Below are 19972 nucleotides of genomic sequence, written 5' to 3' on the forward strand. Positions count from 1 at the left end.
TTTCTTTATTAAATTAGATACCCCCACACTGAAGAAAAAAAAAAAAAAAAGGCCAGGAAAAAAGAAAAAGAGAAAAAAAAGCCATACAGTATGAACAAAGGAATCCAGTTTCTCAGAACTATAAATTTCAAATCCATCTGGCCTGGGAGGGGGACAATAAAAATATACAGAAAGTGATTAAGAAGCACTCCACAATACCCACTGCAGCTAGTTACCGCAGGTCCTGTGGGTCCATCCACCCTGTGCATTCATACCACAGCTGAGCGGCTCCAGGAGATGCATAAATGAATATCATTGCCTCCAGTGAACGTAAGGGAAAGCAGACCAGCAGTCACTTGCCCAAGGCCACGCTTTAAATCAGCGCTAGAACTGGGAATAACAATTCCCAAATCATTCTGCTTCCCTGGTTCAGGCGCCACTCGGTAGATTGCAGTACAAAAAAAGCAAACAAGCACGCAGACAAAATTAACAGTTTGGTGTAAAGAGAAAAATTATTTCAAGACACGAGCATTGTGACAAGGCTAACAGCAGCCGAACAACGTGCTCAACGGGCTCAATCAGAGCACCTACCTGAAATGGGAGCGCTGATAAGACTCAAAGTGGGTAATTTTAGGAGGCCTGGGCACAATCAGCACACCAGTTCAGGGAAAAAGCAGGATTTTTACACGCTGTGGCCAACAGTAACCACCCCACTACTTACAGTATATATACTGTGTATATACTTGTAGATATACACATATACATCCACGTAGACACAAAAGACAGCTCTCTATGCTGATTTGGTAAAGTTAGAAGTGAAAAGGAGCTGCACAGCACTTGGCGTGACGACAGAAACGAGCAGAGACAGCAAGGTTCAGATGCACGCCCCAGTCAGGCATCGGTAGGACACAGAAAATCAGAGCTGCGAATTTGACAGCAAATATAGGTTAGAAATACATGGGTGGGATAGGCCGGGGGAGTTGTTTCAACACCCCGGCATGCTGCTTAGAACGATCTTTAAAATCCATTAAAAAGATAATACACAGTGAAAGTGAAAAGGCAGCAAATGTAAAGGATTAAAGAAAACAACCTCCTGCCCAGTTAACACTCTGCTGGGCTGTGTCCTGCACCGACACAGCATCAAACTGAAACCAAGGGGGCACCAACACACACAGCAATTTTTCTTCCCGTTTTCTTTTTTGTTTTAAATACCAAAACCAAGCTTTCTTGTGCTCCACAACTTAAATGCCACAGTTAACCCTAAGAAGGCAGGGAAGAAATTTTTCATAGGAGAAGATTTATTAACAACTCAGTAACGTGGGCATTCTTTTGTGTTTCTCAAGAAGCTCTAAAATTAACCAGCCTGATATTATTTGGAGGGATGGCACACCTAGGAGCGGTTTGAAGATTTGAAGATACCCCAGCAAAAGGGTCTTAGGGTAGTTTCTTGATGCTCTAGGAGGAAGTCTTTGGAGATACCATAATCAGTGATTATAAAGGCAGGGAGTAAAATCAGCAATCTTCAAGCGGGGGAGAGAGCTTACTGCCCTCAACCTACAGCAGGAGCAGTCTTTAGAAGTGTAAGATGTTTGGGTAAGTGCACTTAATCAGGCCTAAATGTAAAAAAAACCCACATAGATGAGACCAAGGGTGGGCTTCAGAGGTGACTTGACAACAGCACCTCAGGAGATGGTTTGTGACCCGCAAGACAGGCCGTAACAAGGCACAGTTAAGCCTGGGTGAGTGAGCCAAGAATTACGAAAACATGAGAGCTACCAAAGTCTCCTTTAAAAAATAAAAACCCTGCTTGCCACCACAAATTAAAAGAGATCAGCATGTCAAGGAAGGCATGAACTGAACAGGCCATCTGAGCAGTGAGGCTGTGGTGGAAGCGGGAGCTAACAGATTGGTCTCCAGGCCATGGTGTCCATGTTCCACCCTCACCTTCACTACTGACCCTCCACCGACAGCTCTTTCTCCACAGAAAAAACACTCTGCTGTTTTGTCTAAATGCCCAGCTCTTGGCATCATTTTGCCAAACCCACTGCTCTTGGTTTTCATGAAGAAAAAATATCTACATTCTTCATGATGGAGGAGGTCAGGAGACAGCAGATTTTGGGGACGTTGGTTTGGCATAGAAGTTTAGTGATGGTCCAGATCTAGACCAGAGTCCTCCATTTAAATATCTCTTCTGCAGGCACAACTGTCATGTAAACAATCATATAAACCCATTTTCTTTGGTAACATTTTTTAGGACGAGAACAATAAGATGGCATGTGTGACTGCAGCCCATCTCAGCCACCCATGGGAGTGGAGCAGACAGTTCCATTAACTTTTCCATATCATTTTTTTGCGATTGAAAGGAGAAATTCCTTTTCCAAACAATTTTTATGGGTAGTCAGTTTGTCCTGGCCAAAGATTAAGATCCACATAGAGTAAATTTCAGAATAGTTTGGGAAGTTCAAGTGCCATAAATCACTAGGACCAGAAATTCTGATGAAATAGCATAAAGCAGCAATGGCACCTGCTGATGGAACAAACTGGACTTTAAAAGAGTGACTATTCCTGAAAAGTCAATTATGCAGTGTCATTTTTAAAAGCAGTCAAGTCGAGGCAGAACATGACCATTAACACACCAGACTTTTCCAACAGCAAACCTTATCTCAGTCCCAGGGGAGCAGGGCAAGACAAAAACACTGGGTTACGCATAATATCATATAGTCACACCAAAACAGGTTGAATAAGGGAAAATTGAGGTTTGTGCAGCCACTGAAAGCATGAGCTCAGTCAAGTGACAACATATGCTTTAGAACAGTTTCCTCTTCTGTTCCAAATGCAATACAAGGTGCTGATCACAATCTGCTGAAACCCTAAAAAAACGGTGCTCTAGTCAACCAAGATGTCTCCCATGGAAAGTTACAAATACCTGGCACACCCAGGCTTCACCCCGGTGTTAAACTCCCCTCCAGCAGCAAGAGGTGCCTTGCAAGAAAAGTTCAAATCCTTGGAAAGCGCATCCTCTGAAGCATCATGCTATGGGCCCCCTGGGCCCTAAGGATCCTCATTATTATACCAGTCAGCTGCATCTTCTTTTATGAGTTTTAAACATACACTACTGTAAAACATACACTACTGTAAAAGCTTCAGGGCCTAAGACTGAAGTGCTTATGCAAGATCAAGGTTTTCAAGTTTAGTTTGGTTTTAATTTATTTATGTGCTTTTTAATTTAAAATACAAATATACACATATATATATATACATATACATATATATATATGTATATATCTCACTGCTAGCCCTTAAGAAGCCTATAAGTATTGTCCCTCTTTGTCCCCCTAGAGCACAACACACCCAACTTGTATGGACAGAAAAAAGTGATATAAAACAGTTCCACTTAGCTTTCTTCTATACTAAATATAATTCAATCACACAGATTTCCCCATGAGAAAACACCAAGAGCAGCAAGAGACTCAGCTGTTTTTCCTCCCAAGGCCAAAGGTTCATCAGCCAGCGCCACAAGATAAGAGAATCACCGTCTTCCAGAAGTACCAATTCTCTTGAACGATCTCTTTTCAGCTACTTAAACATATTAGTTTCCCATAGGAAATAAACTACTTAGGTATGTGTGTATAATCTGAATGCAAGCTACCAAAACAGGCTGACCCACTCAAAGCTGAGAACAGCTCTCAACACTTTCTCATAACCTCAAGGCAAAAAAACAAGTGTAGAATTGGTTGTAGTTCTGTCAAATAGCTACATCCTGCTTGGCATTCCTAAAGCACCAACCACCTTTGTGTGAAGACGCCAGTACTTATTTTATAAACCTGGAATGGTAGAGAACGATTATCTAATAGTGCATTTCCCGTATCTTGATACTAAATCATACTTTGTTTTGAGTGATTGCTTTCTACATCTGAGGTAATTCATTTCAGTGTTTCAGACATGGCATATGCACTTTCTTCAGGCATGTGTTGTATTATCACTTTGCATGAAAATAATTATGACTGTGGTGTTAAAAGACAGAACTTTGATTACCTCCAGTCAAACAAAACAAGTCAAACTGACTACTAAAATCTATGCCTAAAAAGGTAGTCACTGAAAACCCTGGGATCAAATGCTCACTCTCAGCTTATCCTTTCCTAGACCACTGTCCTGACTGGCTTTCCTAGCTGGGAAACCAAGAAAATGACTCCACATGGCAATCAAGGAAAAAGAGAAGAAGAGAGGCTTGAGGGTCAGGGGTTCAAATGATGTAAGAAGATGGTTAAGTTGGAAGAAGGGTTAATGTTTATAAATATGTAAAGGGTGAGTGTCACCAGGATGGAGCCAGGCTCTTCTTGGTGACAACCAACGGTAGGACAAGGGGCAATGGATTTAAACTGGACCACAGGAGGTTCCTCTTAAATATGAGAAGAAACTTCTTCACAGTGAGGGTGCCAGAGCACTGGAACAGGCTGCCCAGGGAGGTTGTGGAGTCTCCTAATTTGGAGACATTCAAAACCCACCTGGACGCCTTCCTGTGTAACCTCATCTAAGTGTTCCTGCTCCAGCAGGGGGACTGGACTAGATGATCTTTCGAGGTCCCCTCCAATCACTAACTTTCTGTGAAGGGGCCAAAGGGGAGCCTCAAACAAGGCAACATTTCCCACGGACACATAAGAAACCAGCAAATGCCACCTGGCACCTCTCTCTCTGTCTGCAGACAGGACAGCAAGAGGGAGTGGAAAGAGGTCCTACCCCCCTGTTGGGATTCCCCCAGTCAAGCTTCCTTCTCATGGTGCTGCAGGTATCCAGCTTGACAGAGCCTGGCAAAGGTTAATGGTGAGTTCCTTGAGGCGTTGAGTAGATTGAGCAAGACAGACCCAGCATGGCTGTCCTTTCATCATCTCTCATCCCAGTGGCTATGTTATGGCAATGCTGAACAAAACCTCAGGCATCTCTCCTTTGACAGCTCAGACTTCATGGCTTTTCTGAGCAACTCCAAGACTACTATAGCAGAAGGAATATTACTAATAACATATTGCATTCCATAGATGGAAAAAAAAAATCAAAGCCTATATGCCCCCTACAGCTCAAAGGCAAGGCAAAGAACACAGGTAAGTTTGTAATATAGGCTATGCAAGGATAGGATAGCATTATGATTAAGTCTTGAGAAAGCCCCTTTTACAAAAGCAAGGTGAGGAAATCTATAAAACATGGTATGAGCAGTAAGCTCATCAGTTGTGGTCAGGAATCAATGGGTGTCTGCTACACATCTGCAATGATTTAGAGACAAAGCAGTAATCAACAACTGTGCATTAGAATTTATATCAGATATATTACAACCTGGGAAAGATAAAAGACCATGATGGCAAGCATGAATGTTATCACTGCAAAAGAAAGATGAACAGCTTTTGTAGGAGGAGGATACTTCAGGGTCATTTTGGTGCTGACAATTTTCAACACAAGGAAGAAATTATATCCAAAAACCCAAACATAATATCCAATTTCAGTGTCATGCAGAAAATAAGCATGTAGATAACTCACAGCAGTTCCCTATGGTAAGGCAAAGCAGTCAATTCTTTATATATTCTATGTGCCAATTACTTTTTTTTTAACCTTATGATAGCATTAGACTCTGAAGCTGATAAGAAAGGACATGAAATAATAACATACCCACTCCAACATCCTGACAAAGGCAGAACATGCAGTCCAAGAGAAAAGACCGAGTAATAACTTTGCTTTTAGATCTTTAAAGAAGATGCAATACAATGATGTTCAGTTTGTTCACAGAAATGCTATTGAACTCTTCTCTGGTATGTGTGACCAATGTGCTTTGCATCTCAGAGTTAAATCAACTATGTTATAATGCTAACTGATCTGTGAAAGGATTATGCATATGGAAATAGTAAACCAATCCAGAATGGGGAAAAGGCTCAAAAGTTGTGGCTCAGACATGACTGGAACCAAATAAGGAGAAAATGAGTCATTTAGAATTAGATGTGCATGGAAGAGGTACAGGACCACAAGTGGCTTTCCAGAGGATTTTGTAACCTGCCCCTGAATCAGCTTACTCAATAAACCAAAGGACTTAATCTGTTCAGAGAACAACTCTTCATTAACAATATGACAATAGAAATGCTTTTTCTTGATGCACAAGACTAATTTAGTAGTCTAACCAACTAAATGGTGGTAGCTCTACGAGAAGAAATAAGGCCACGGAAATAACTTGTACAGTCAGTAGGCACCGAGCAATTAAAAAAGCAGAAAGCCGCTCTTGCAGCATAGAATAGGAGAAAAGAACTTTGTTTATCAGTGTAAAACCTAGAGGTGTACAAAAGTTAGCTGCTGTCAAATCAGAAGGCTAATTAATGCCTGGCAGTCCAGAATCTCTTAGCTCCTCCTCTCCTCATCAGGAATAAGCAAGCTTTGGGACTGTGTGCCTGCTCTAACGCTCCAGGATTAATAGTTATTAGATCCCCAACTCCAGGACTTGTGGCATTCCCCAGCCTGTGTGGAAACAGTTCATAATTACCCCACAGGCAGTAATGCAAGACAGTGATGAAGTCTGAGGAGCTCCAGACTTGTCTGGATATGTATATCTCAGTAGTGTTGACATAACGACAGTTTCCCAGAATGAACCTGCGAGATAAGGATAGCACATCTGAAAAATAGTGTCTGTCTGTTTTGCAATTTTTACAAGAAGCACCAGTAATGCTGTATCCTGCACAAGTAATTCATAACCCTTCCTCAGTTCACACCAGGGGGAATCAGTTGGTATGAAAGCAGTATCAAGACCTGGCCATCTAGTATATTTCTTTACCTTAGATCGCTGAAGCTTTATGGACAAAAGTTACCCAAAATTTGATAGTACTTGTCAAAAGAGTGCTGAAGTTGAAAAACAAGGCTGAAGAACAACTTCATCTCATAGTGAACTCCATCTCAAGGGACACTATCAGGTGGGATAAACACTAGCAAGTACTATCTAATGCTTAAGACCAATGTGAAAGATTATGCAAAAAAAAAAGCAAAAAGCTAGTTCTGCCTTTTATAACATTTACAGATGAATACAGAAGACTTGCAGAGAATCTCATGGAATTACTGTTGCTATCATTATCAAGACCAATGTTCTTAAAGATAAAAAAAGTCCCAAAGTGATTTCAGCCCTTACAAAAGAGGTTTTGAATGGGAAGTAATACATCATGCAAACAGAACAAGAGAAGGAAAATCCAGCACATTGTTTTCTTAATCAGAGTATGATCCATGTCAACAAAAACACTCAGCGATACAGAAGGAGTTTTACCAAGTGCATGGGCTACTGAGCAGTGGAAGTGAAAGCTGTTAAATCATAAATTCATGGATTTAAGTCACAATTCCCTTCTTATCTGGTTTCATAAAACAAATGGGGAGAAATCTTCTAAACCAGAGCCTGCTATTCCAAGAATTTTGTAGGATGGTGCACATAGCAAAGGCAAAATGAAGACTGCAGTGGACACATAATCACAGTAGGAATGTCTCTGATCAGCATTAGCCAGGAAAACAAACACCTTGTCATGCAACAGGCTAGAGCATGAAACTCAAGTGAACGGTAGAGTTTACACTCTGGTTCTTCCTGATATTAGTATGAACAGAAAGGCATCACATTACTGAGATTCACTTTTTCTCAAAATGACTTGGTGTTTATTCTTTACACTACTGCAGGTGGCAAATTGGAAAGCAAAAGAAAAATGTTAACAGAAGCCAAACAAGATACGCACAACCCTGTAATATTCCCCTGGACTCCCTGTGCATCCTTCAGTGGAAACACATTTGTCTTCACTCCTACAGACTCTGCTTATACATGATGGCCCAAACCTGTGGATAATTAAAGCAAATTGAGATGCAAGTAATCCAACTGAGGCCAATGAGCATGTTAGCATTCATACAGTCACACAAACGTTTTCAGGTTGAGTTTCACAACAAAAATATATTAGGTCAGGCCTCTTAATTACCTGTTCCAAGTAAACAAACTTTAGAAATGCACATGTTTTCACTAACTGACATATGGACACCACGTAAGATGACCATCACCTTCTGAAGACTGAGGAGGTCCTTTCAGGCCTCTGTCTTGTGCAAGATAGCGCATCAACGCAGTGCCACACCAGTGGCTGGCCAACTTTTTTTATCTAAACGGAAGTATGGTAACAGCTCCTTAATCAAATGGTACATATCTGTGCTACATGGGTATTTCACATTTCTTTCTTACCCTTATTTTACCCATTGGTCATACTGGAAGCTGAAAAATCCCCAATACAGGTAACAGCTTTGAGGAGAGAAGTGAAGTGTACACATCTATCCTTTGCATAGGAAAAGGAAGTTCATACATTTACTTGAACAGTTTAAAGATACAATAACATTGCTATAGATGAGGACTAGGATTTATGAAATACATAAGCAAATAGTGATAAATGAAAACAAGACTTTCAGTCACAGGGTCAATTCTCCTCCATTCAGCTGTAAGGCAGAGACACAGGTTTATCATCAACCCTTTTCCCTCAGAACAGGTCTGAATTACTTTAGTAAAATCTATGCACACTTTCTGGGGAACATAAGGTGCGTTACAAAGGGGATTCACAAAGGCTGGCGTGCAAACTGAGAACCTGCTTCAATTAGCCTAGATGAAACACAGAGGAGAACTCAAGCCCTATCTTATCACTTTCTGGAACTTAGATACATTTCTTTTAGCTACCAGGAAAGACTTTATTCTAGTTAAAATTCAAGATTTGAGCTTTATTGTGGAACAATGCCTCCAGCAAAGATGTACAAAACACAGCTGAGGAGGCACTGCTCCTATAAACCATAAATAGGCTTTCTAAGGAAAGCACCTACGACAGCAAGTGACAAGGCGGTATCCAACCTGTTACACTGTGGGATCGCATTAATATTAAACTGCTCCGTGCCAAGAGCTGTCCCTGGCTGCTCAGTGTGTGCTGCAAACACTCACAGGATTCAGCCCCACAGGTGATACTGCCGCAGGAACACCTGGTCACCCATCCTGATGCCAGGGCAAGCGAGGTGCCGCGCTGCTCGGCCCTGTTGAGAGGCAGCCAGGCCGGGACCTGCCCCAAGCAGGCATCAAACATTAGGGAGCTCCAGCAGCAAAAGCTGCAGTGCCCGGGGACCCGGCTGTGGGTGCAGCCAGCAGCTCAGTAGGGAAAGATCTAAGGCTTCCCATTTTGGATCCAGGTGCCTGCAAGAGGAATGCCCCCAGAATCCCCAGTTAATTTCTACTGCCAACAGCCAGCTAGCATGCCTGGCTATAACCCAACATTGCTTTTGTTAATAAAAAGAGCATTTTGCAGCTGAACTCATCAGATCCACCATGAGCACATGAATCGAGGGGGTGATGAGAGCGTTTTGCAACCCTAACTGCAGCAATCACTGTATGAAGATGAAACTAATCTCATGTGGGATCTGGCAGAACTGGATCACAGAGAAATATATGACTTTTATATTAACAGAAGAGGAGTAAGAATAAAGAATGTGCCTTGTCACTTTGAAAAGCTGAGCAAACACAGCCATTGTCTACAGTAAATACAAACATACTTAAATAAATACTTTCTTCACATACAAATACTAGAAAGTACTGATTTTCCAGCTTTTCTTTCTCAACAGTTATTTTGCTGAGGATTCATATGCCCCAGCTGCCCGTGGAGGACACTCATCTCCCACCAGAGCCAGGCAGAAACCCCCAGGGCTGGCAAGGGGCTCAGTCAGCCCATTACCTGCCTAAAGTCCTTTTGCTTAACCATAGCTTGTGTTTTATTAAAAAGATCCAAAGATTGAAACAGGTCGTCCGTTAAAGAGCTCAACATATTATTAACTACAAATGAAAGGTAAGACTTTCAAAAGCATCAGCACAGGACTAAAATTGCCTTCTTTAAAGCCAAGGGGAGCTTACCCTTGACTTTGATGGGAGGAGAGCTGGGTGAGTTAACTATGAGCTAACCCAAATCCAGGCAAGGTGGTGAAACACTAAGATTAAGAAGGCTGCCAGAAGAAGTGGTGCACTAATGGCGATTTATTCCCCTCGACCTGATGCATTAATGCTTATTTCCTGGCCACAACAAGCTGCAAAGTATAAATCAAATCGTCTCCTTCTCTAAACTTAGATTGGAAGAAACACCGAAGCTGCACTTCAGTTCGCAGCAGAGGTATTTGTCAAAACATGTGCACAACTCCTTGCCAATACATCAATACATGAGGGAACACAAATCTATTCACAGACAAAGCAAGAGCAGGAAGAAAACCTACAAAGAAAATCTGTCAGCATCCTGGAACAATGGTCCAGTGGCTAAAAGAAGCAACAAGATTGGTTTTCTGTTTGCACAGACAATTGCCAAATAGATAAAAATTGCCTCTAAAAGTCTTGTATATAAAACCGTAAATCTTCTAACAAGATAAACTGCAGCCACATCACTCTCAGGTAATAATGAATAATACTTGGGTGCTCTAGTTCTCATTCATATAAACATATATATAGAACCATAAACAAATGTGGAAGAAAAGCTTAGATGTGTATGGCAATGCAGGGAGGGCTTCAAGATACAATAACCATGCATCATTAACTGTATCCTACAGGAACTTTCTGATCTTTGCCACACAAGTGACATTTCCCAGTGAGGAGTAAGTCACATCACTGCTGATATCCTCAGTCGACAGGCAAAAGGAATGCACAGGCTGAACCAGTAATAGCTTTTCAGCCGCAGAAATGATTTTTCTTCGAAGGCTGAGTTGTGCTGCCGTGTCAGTGTAGATAAGACAGCGTAGCACCCATGTCTTCACCAGAAAAAACATTTCAGCCATCAGTGGCAAGACCTTTGTCCTGCTCTGGTCAACACGAGCCTGGCTGCTGACTTCACTGGCATCAGAATCTCACTGTGAGACACTAGTCGACGTTTTTACCGACTCCGGATGGCTATGCAACCTCCACAACACATGCAAGCTAAGGAGAGTGTGTTTGCTGCTTGGTTGGTTTGGGGTTTTTTTTGTTTTTTAAATAGCATTCATGGACTTGATTTATAAAAGACAATATTTTCCCCATGCAATGGGAACACAAAAATCAAACAAATGTTTTCAGATGGACCTCCAAGGCAATTCTTAAGGTGCTAAAAGAAGAGCTGGCCAGCTCTTAAGGAAAATATGAAGAAAAAAATCAACAAAAGAATTCTACAGTATTAAGTAGGATGTTCTTTTAGCTACTCTGGAGCATCTATCAGTGTGTATCTATGCGTCACACGGGCCTTTAAATAGTATCAACACAATGCCCATACTGATGACATAATGCAAAAATAACAACTGTATCTTGCTTTTTCATGTTCACAAGTGGCTTTATCAAGCTATGGGATCAGGTCCTTACAAGGAAGTTTCTAGTCTGTTCTAGAAAACAACAATTATTGTCGGTGTGAAGCTTTTCCAATGGTTCCCTTGCCACATCCTGAAACAAAACCAACCATGGGAAACTGGCAGCAATTAACAAAAGATCTCAAGCGTCATAGAGGACTACAGCTATGCATGTTAGTAGAAATACAAGACACTGGCATGGTTTTGTCATACTACGATGCAAGTTGGGGAGAAAAACAGACAGAAAATTAAGAATTTTTTTCTAATTGAAAATTACAGGTAGTGAACTCTGTAACTCTGTAAGTCACTTAGAAGGGACATACCCCAAGATGAGAAATAGCACCATAAACTCTGGGAAATAGAGACACTTATAAAATCAAAAAAAGTTAAAAAGGGCATTTATTTGCATGCAGCAGCATCCCTGATATGATACACTTCTACATCTGTATGTATCTATGAGCACAGAATTTTGTGGAGAAAGGATTCCAAGACTGTAGGTGTTTACAGACAAAACCACCTCATCCACTCACAAGAAAAGGCTGTGTCTACATTAGCAAACAGTGCAGAGCAATAGGAAAGAACCTATAGACTGATACAGTGTTCAGACCATCCACAGCTGTAAAGTTTCACTTCTAACTGGCTCTAGTCTGGTCCTATGGACTCTGTGAGCATCCAGAGCACATTCTCCTGTTTAGATTCATCTGAAAGAAATCTAATTAAAACACTCCAATTCACTTAAAAAAATTGCATTCCTAGTCTGACCTAGAAGTCGTGCATATATATGCGAAGTGTCCTATGTCAGCACCACTTATATTTGAATTAAAATCCCACATACTGAGTACACAGAGTGTGATGCCAAGGTTACAGAGGCACAGAAAAATTTAGGTTGGAAGGGACCTTTAGAGGTCATCTAGTCTAAGCCCCTGCTCAAAGCAAAGACAGCTTCAAAGTCTGATCAGGTTGCTCAGTGTTTTCTACTGTTGAGTGTTGACTGTCTCCAAGGATGGAGATTCCAGTTCCACAGACTCTTTGGGCAGCCCTACTTTGGCCGCAAGCCCCAGCAGCCAGTGCTTAGCATGTCTTGTGAATTTTTTTTCTTTCTCTCAATCAGAATTTCACTTGCTACAACTTGTGGCAGCCACTTCTTTTCCTTTGGCTGAGCACCTGTAGGAAGAGCCTGACTCCACATTTTCTGAGTCTAACTTAGCCTCTCCTGAGTACAAACTCACTTGTCTTAGTCCTTCCCTGGACTTGTGTCATCCTAAACGAACCACCTTAGTGGTGCTTCTCAGGACTCCCCAGTTTGTTAATACCTCTCTGATACTGGTGGCATGAAGCTAGACACAGCATTTTAAGTACAGCCTCTCAGTACAAAGCAGAGGGGAATAATCTCTTCCCTCGGCCCACTGGCTTTGCTTTTGCTGGTGCAGTCCTGTGTGTGTTTAGTCTTCGTCATCATACTTGCTGTCTAGTAAGACATCCAGCCTCTTTTCCGCAGAGCTGCATCCAGCTGCTCAGTGCCCATTTTGTGTTATTTTGTGGAAATTTTGTATCCCAGGTGCAGGACTTTGCCCTTCCTTCTGCCCTCCCACCACCTCTCTGCAAACCCAGTGACACCACAGTCTTGCAACTGTGCGGCCTTCCACATCCTCCCAGCACACCTGCTGGTAAAGACACTTTTGCCCCACACTGTGACACTGATCTCATCTGTCCCTAGCAGTCCCCATTTCTTGAAATGGGTCCTGCGGTCACAGAGTCCAAAGTGCTGCCGTGACACAAGGTGCACGGACAGGTGTGACTATGTGGGATGCAGCCACCCCCGCACAGGTTTTCCCCCTTGAATGGTAGGATGGAGAACACTGCTTGGGCTCCATCCCTTCACATGGGATCACTGAGCCCTGTAGTCATCCTTAATCTGTTGAGGTGTTACGAGTGTCCACATGAAAGAGAAGCAAAGGCTGATGACTGACCAGGCCTTACCAGCCTCTGTGATGTCCTGGATCCAGGCCCCGGGGAAGCAGAAAACCTTAGAGGTCATCAGGTCTGGTCAGCAGATGGATGTCTCCATTCCCTGCATCAGGGAGCCTTCAGTCCCAGTTACCCGTCGCTTCCTCTCAGTGGCACTCGTTATGAGTAGTTGATCAGGCACAGCTGGCCCAAACACCTCTCTTGCCAGAACTCACTCCTCCTCTCCCATTTCCAGGTACTACATGTTTTATTAAACCTGTATTATTAGCCTCACATATTTGTGTTACTGAGGACAACACCAAGTATGGTAATATCTTTCCATTAACTTCACTGAAAGAAACTGTTTGAGACTGGACAGGAAACACTATAGTTCTGAGCAGTGATGCCTAAGATTTAGGCTCCTCAAAGTGAAAAAAATAGACGTAAGCAGCATGCACACAGCTGCTTATTCACGTGGCAAAAAAAGCAACAAAGCAAATATTGCTTAAACTGTTAAAAAAAATCTTATGTTCATATGCACATTAAAACCAAAATACATATACAGAATGCTCTGTAGAACCAGGGAAGCTGATTACTTGTCCATATCATGATGCATGCTGTTAATATTGAGTGTGTGCAGAGACCTTTAATGCCAGACTTCACAGATCTTGCTGCGGTCAGGAACAAAGCCAAAGCCATAAATGTAACACCCGATTTTCAGGGGAGATGGGAATGTGGAAGAGAGTTTGGGAAATTCTCCTAGGAGGATGCATTTGAATCTCTCCAGAGAACATTTTCTACAGCCTCCAGGCACTGGGATGCGGCACGAGGGCATTTCTTCATCTCCAGGTCAACCCCGTGTAGCCAAGACTGCTAAGCCTATCCCTTTGCTTCAGACATACATGGGAGGAAACTCCTCCTTCTGTCACTGGACTATACAAAAGAGGGGAGGGAAAGAGAAGGGAAAAAAAAACCAAAATACACCACCCTCTTCTGTCCACCATTTTAGAGAGAGAAAAGGAATTCATCAGCTGCTCTCCTATCCGACATCCAAATGGAAAAGGCACAGACCAGGCTGTTTCCTCCCTGCATTAGACGCAAGAGGAAGCAGGATAGGAAGAGGGCAGGAAGCAGCCAGCAAAAGGTAAGAAGAGATGCTGAACTTCCCCATGTCCTAATGCTGTTGCATTTGAATCTGAATTCGTAGAAACCTACAACCTAGCTGTTGAAAAAGGACTTTGTGAAAGCTGGGGTGGGAGGGAAGGACGGCTTTCTCAGCAGAAGTACATGTTTTTGCTTTGTTTTGTATTTGCATGCCTCATCCAAAGTGTTACACAACATGAAGCTTTATATAGCGACATGAGAACACGTTCCTCACACATCCAGGGAAAAACCCCAACCACACCAAAATCTGTTCCAATCAAAAAACCTCACCCAAGTCTAACAGGACCCTAATGTGTGCTGCTGACTAGGTACCACCACAACCACAACAAAATCGTGCATTAGAAAATACTCCTTGCTTAGCTGTGAGAGAGCAGCTTTCCCAGGACGACTCTGTGTAATTCCATGCCCCAAATCCACTAACATTTGCCAGATAGCAACGGCTGCTGCAGGATTCCTCTGGCAAACACTGGACTTCAGACTTTTCTCTTTCTCAATATGGTGTGATTTCCTGTGAAGCGGAGAAATCATCTGTACTACAAAAAGGTGCAGTACTAACACTTTTAGAAGTAAATAACTTTATAAAAACACATAGTATAGAGGGAAATAAAATACTTGGGCAGAGAAATTCCCGAGCGGAGAGAGATTAGAAAAACGTTTTGATAAACATATGCCGTCAAAGCTTATACTTTTTTTCCTCAGTGCAAAAAATATTGGGTAACTGCTGTTCCTAGAAAGAATGGAATTCTGTTGCCAACAGCTGTAGCTTTTTGTACAAATTATAATACTGTATTGGAAGATTTATGTCCCCGACAAAGGCACAAAGTTATCCAAACTAGGGCAAAAAAACAAGAATAATCTTTTCCCGACGAAACAGACTCACATTATTTTCGTTAACTCTTACTACGGCAGAAGTTTTGATCTTCAAAACCAGAAACTCATGCTGCGGTTGATGTTTATAATGATTAAGTCTTGCAGCGCCACTCTGCACAGGGTGAACTGTTTTATTACAGGTTCTTACACAAGCAGGAAACACACCCTATCATCCTGAAATCAATTAAAGTCATTCATATTTACCTCCAAAAGCACATGACTAAATTTTCTTCTTGAGAGTCTGGGGTTTTACTGATGCTTTCCCCACCTTAAGAAAAGGTTTCCCCAAAGCTGTGCACATCTAACAGATCCATACAAGAGAGGAGAAAAGTGCCCCTGGGCAAAAGGCTGTCTGTCCTGTGCATAAAGTAAACAAGATAGGGGAAGGAATCCTGGGTCTCTTTGCTGCAGTTACACAGATGCAAGTGACCCTACCTGCTGTATGTCACTCTCCTGATTCCCATGGAAAAACTATGCCTCATGCTCTGCAGGATTAGTCTTTATGTCTTCCTTGGAACTACAGTAGATAAGAGTATACAGAACTATTATTTTTAAGTCAAACTGATTTTCAGCAATAAAACTCAGGATATCACAGGTTTTAAAGTACATTTATTTGCAAGCAGCCAAAGAGCATACTGTGAATTGAATCCTGAGCCAATTTACTCTGTGCTGCCCCATGAACATGACACCAAGTTACACAACTTGGGAACCAATAAATGCATTGCCTTGGAAGAATTTCCCCAAAGGCTCCTGATGAGTCACTGGCAGTGTCTTGTTTAGGTCTCAGACTTTGGCTTCCTTATCGTAGCTGCTTGGTCCACCAGATCATATTTACAGTACATCACCAAAGATGTTTTTATTTCTGTCCTTCTGAAATTCCCATTTGCTTGGTTCAGCTGGTTTTAGGTTTTTTGGTTTTGTTTATTTGGTTGGTTTGTTTTGTTTACTAGGAAAGAAAATAAATTAAAAGCTTCTTAACAATTACAAGTGTGATTTTATTTTAAAAGGGAAACAACAAACTATATTTCTTAGCCGAAGCAAAGACAGAAAGGCTGATCACTTTGAACAAAATGCAGAATAATCCAAAGGCCTACAAAGCAAAATCACTGTGCATATGCCACATTTTTACATTCAGATAGGGAAAACCTAATAGTCCACTTTTACTGACTTTTAAAATCCTACATGTAGTCAGTGAAAAGTGGAAGACTATAAAATAAAACTTTCCTTCAAGGAACAACTTGCCCCCAGCCCTTAGTCCTGCAAAAGATCTGCAAAAACTGAGGATATTTTGCTTGATTAAACAGAATATTTAATTGAGTATAAACAAGTGAACAGCAGGCATGCAATTTCCCCAAGTATGCATGACTCAAAGGACAAAAAGATTTTTAAAATCTGGGGTCATAACATCAATTTTAAAAGTTTCAGGGTCTAAAGGAAGGTAGTACATTTGTGACAAGCTTTTTTCACTACAAATGGATTATTTAAAATAAACTGCCACAATTGCAGAAGTTATCTAGCATGGTACTAAAGAACACATTTAATTTTAAGTATCCTTATAGTTTTATTAAAGCCAATGGCTTTTTTCCATGCTTAAGGCCAAGCATATGCTCAAGCGCTCTGCCGAGACAAAAGCTTACAAGTTTGTTGTTGAGAATGCAAAACAAGCCTTTTCATCCCAAACCACCTTTTCTTGCATATAATCAGCACTGATGATGCTGCCATAGTTTCCAATTCATTCCAGGGTGCACTTGGCATTTATTAGGGCACAGATGGGGCTCTCTTTCTTTGCTTCTAAAGAACATTTCGAAATATTAAAACAAGCTTGGCTATCTGCCTCTCATCCTGTTCTTATAGTCTATATTGCCACAGTAAAAATATCAGTAACCTTTGATCTAATCTGGAAGCCTTTTCTAACTTGCACACAAAATTTGGCAATAGTCTTATCAAGTACAGTCAGCCCACTCGAAACCAGAGAACCTGATATGCATAAACTCAGCATTAGTCACAAGTGATCAAGAACAGGAACAAGCAATCCACAAAACAATCAAAAGAAAAAAAAAATCGGAAACAATTTTTCTAGTAACAAACTATGTGATCCTGACCGTACTCGATGGCTGCATGGGTGTTTCTGGAACTGGAAGGATTATTCAACTGCTTAACCAGCAATTAGCAAAAAACCCAGGCTGATTTGTAAGGCAAATAAAGAGCATTAGCATGACAGGATCTATCATAACAGTGAGCAAGGTCTTTTCCAACACACCCAGTGCTGCAAGTTTGCATTGTGCTGAGAACTTACAGTGCTTTCTCCTATGGGCAGCACAGGATATTTATTTCCCAAATTCTGAAAATTATTTACCCATTTCCGAGCAAGCATAAGGCAACTTCCACAGAGACCCAACAGAAAAACAAACTGTCACAATATTCCATTTAAAATGTCCTAAGGTAAGATAATGTCAGATTTGTCCAGCAGATCTTGACAAAACGTTCTTAAATGTGCAGCTGACTGGGACGCAGGTGCACATGACTGTCAATGGGTCTTAGTCACCCATCTTCACAGGCTTTCAGTCTCACACAAAGCACACTGACACTGGAAAAATCACACATCACATGCATCAAAATACATATGACCAAACTCAAATGAGGTAAGGGGGTGGGATGAGGGGCTTGGAGAAAGGTTAATTTAATCTGACTGCTTGGAAATGGTGCTGAGAGAGTTGGAGTTGTTCAGTCTGGAGAAAGAAAGGCTCCAGGGAGACCTTATTGAGGCCTTTCAGTGCTTAAAAGGGGCCTGTGAGAAAGATGGGGACAGACATTTTAGCAGGGCCTGCTGCAACAGGACAAGGGGTGATGGTCCTAAACCAAGGAAGGGGAGATTCAGAACAGACATGAGAAGAAAATTTTTTACAGTGAGCGTGGTGAAACACTGGCACAGGTTGCCCAGAGAGGTGATAGATGCCCCATCCCTGGAGACATCCCAGGCCAGGCTGGATGGGGCTCTGAGCAACCTGATCTAGTTGAAGATGTCCCTGCTCATTGCAGCGGGTTGGACTAGATGACCTTTGAAGGTCCCTTCCAACCCCAACTATTCTACGATTCTATGATATTCCCAAGTGAGGACTACTTCACTGTCTCACTGGTAACATGACATTAGCAGTGAGCGCATGCTGACAGAATCTAGGGCAAAAAATGTGCATTTTAAGCAGTGGTCTTGACTTCAAAACGGCTCAACAATTGCATGCATGGATTGGTAAAGAAATCACTTCTGAACAAACATCAAGTTCAGAAAACTAGTTTTTAGAAGTACATTTAAATGTCAGAAAGCCAGAGAGTTGACTAAATAAGATTATATAACATCCACTAAACAGGTTACCTCCTAAATTTGTTTTAAAACTAATCAACGGCTAGTAATTTTGGAAGTAATGATCCCAGACATTTGCACTCCAGTAAACATTATAAACTAAGTAAATCTAAATCAGCACATGGTACTAAATCAAAATGACATTAAAATCATAATAAAAGTAAGTAAAAAAAAATTCTGTCATTGTGAACAATCCAGAAACAAACCACTGTAAACACACATAAACCAAACAACAATCAGGTATGGATGGTGAAGAGACTGTTTTCCAGTTAGTCAAAATGAATTTTTATAGTCCATTCCCTTTGAGGTAATGGAGTCTAGGTCCTCCTACATCCCGGTCTCTCCTGCTTTCTCCCAGTCTTCTGAAACTCACCCCTGCTCACTCCCCAAACTTCGCAATACTTCCTGGCATTTGCTGGCTTCCAGGAAATTCAGGCTGTCCCCTTTTGCTGGTATCATGTTCCATATCTACATGACGCATAACCTGAAATTACTGGTACATTCAATACTTTCAAAATTACAGCTTAAGAACAAGCTTCAAAATATCATCAACAACAATCCTGGCCTTACCTGCAGGACCTTGTACTGTCATTTCCTTACGCTTCACCATCAGCTTGTCTTTAACCCACGGGAACTCCTGTAAGGAATCCAAGAACACATCAAAAGCCTTGGGTCCTCTGGTGGGGAGAATATCAAGGAGCATCATGGTTTTCCTCTGACTGGTGGTTTGGGCTTTTATTTCTTGAACATGACTGTCCGTGAGGATCCCTTCTTGGTAGAGATACTGAATAACAATTCCATCCACCAGCACCTCTGTGCAGAGCTCCAGGCGCAGGGAGCGTAAAAGCTGCTTGTCTCTGGCATCCATCTGGCAACCTAGGGCGTGAGAAAAGGAGTATGGAAATGCATGAAGATTATAACACTTCAATCTTTAACATCCAGAAACTATTTCTGAACATCCAGAAGTGATGTTTGATACCTGGAAACCTTTAGAATCACCAACCTGGGAAAACTATTAATGATCCCCAACATCTTTCCGCACAGATTTCATTGTTTCATGAGCTAAAATGCAGCCATTTCTCGGAAATATTAGACAGGAAGAGAACCTTTGACATTGTGAAGATGAGTCCTTTGCTGGAATAAAAACCATGCCAAATAAACCTGCTCACTAACTGGTCAAGGTCCATGCTAAAGGCAGCTAGAGCATTTTCCAGTCCTTAAGAGACTCTACCCCTAAAAACTTGGAGAGATGTCACACCTGACCCCTATTACAAATGCCTCTGCTACTGTTGC

The 19972-nt window shown here is 41.7% G+C and overlaps 1 protein-coding gene across 1 annotated transcript in view; it reads right to left on the reverse strand.

Moving 5' to 3' along the window:
* Nucleotides 1–19547, reverse strand: part of CRADD (CARD and death domain containing adaptor protein) — a gene marked incomplete at both ends in the record, with an annotated part of 75056 nt that extends 55509 nt beyond the window's left edge. Inside the window, one exon of the mRNA XM_080363912.1 lies at nt 19250–19547. Coding sequence (XP_080220038.1) covers nt 19250–19547 — 298 coding nt within the window. The remainder of the gene's footprint in view (nt 1–19249) is intronic.
* Nucleotides 19548–19972: the final 425 nt, after the last annotated feature.

This window comes from Nesoenas mayeri (assembly GCF_963082525.1).
Source record: "Nesoenas mayeri genome assembly, chromosome: 1".
Classification (NCBI taxonomy): Eukaryota; Metazoa; Chordata; class Aves; order Columbiformes; family Columbidae; genus Nesoenas; species Nesoenas mayeri.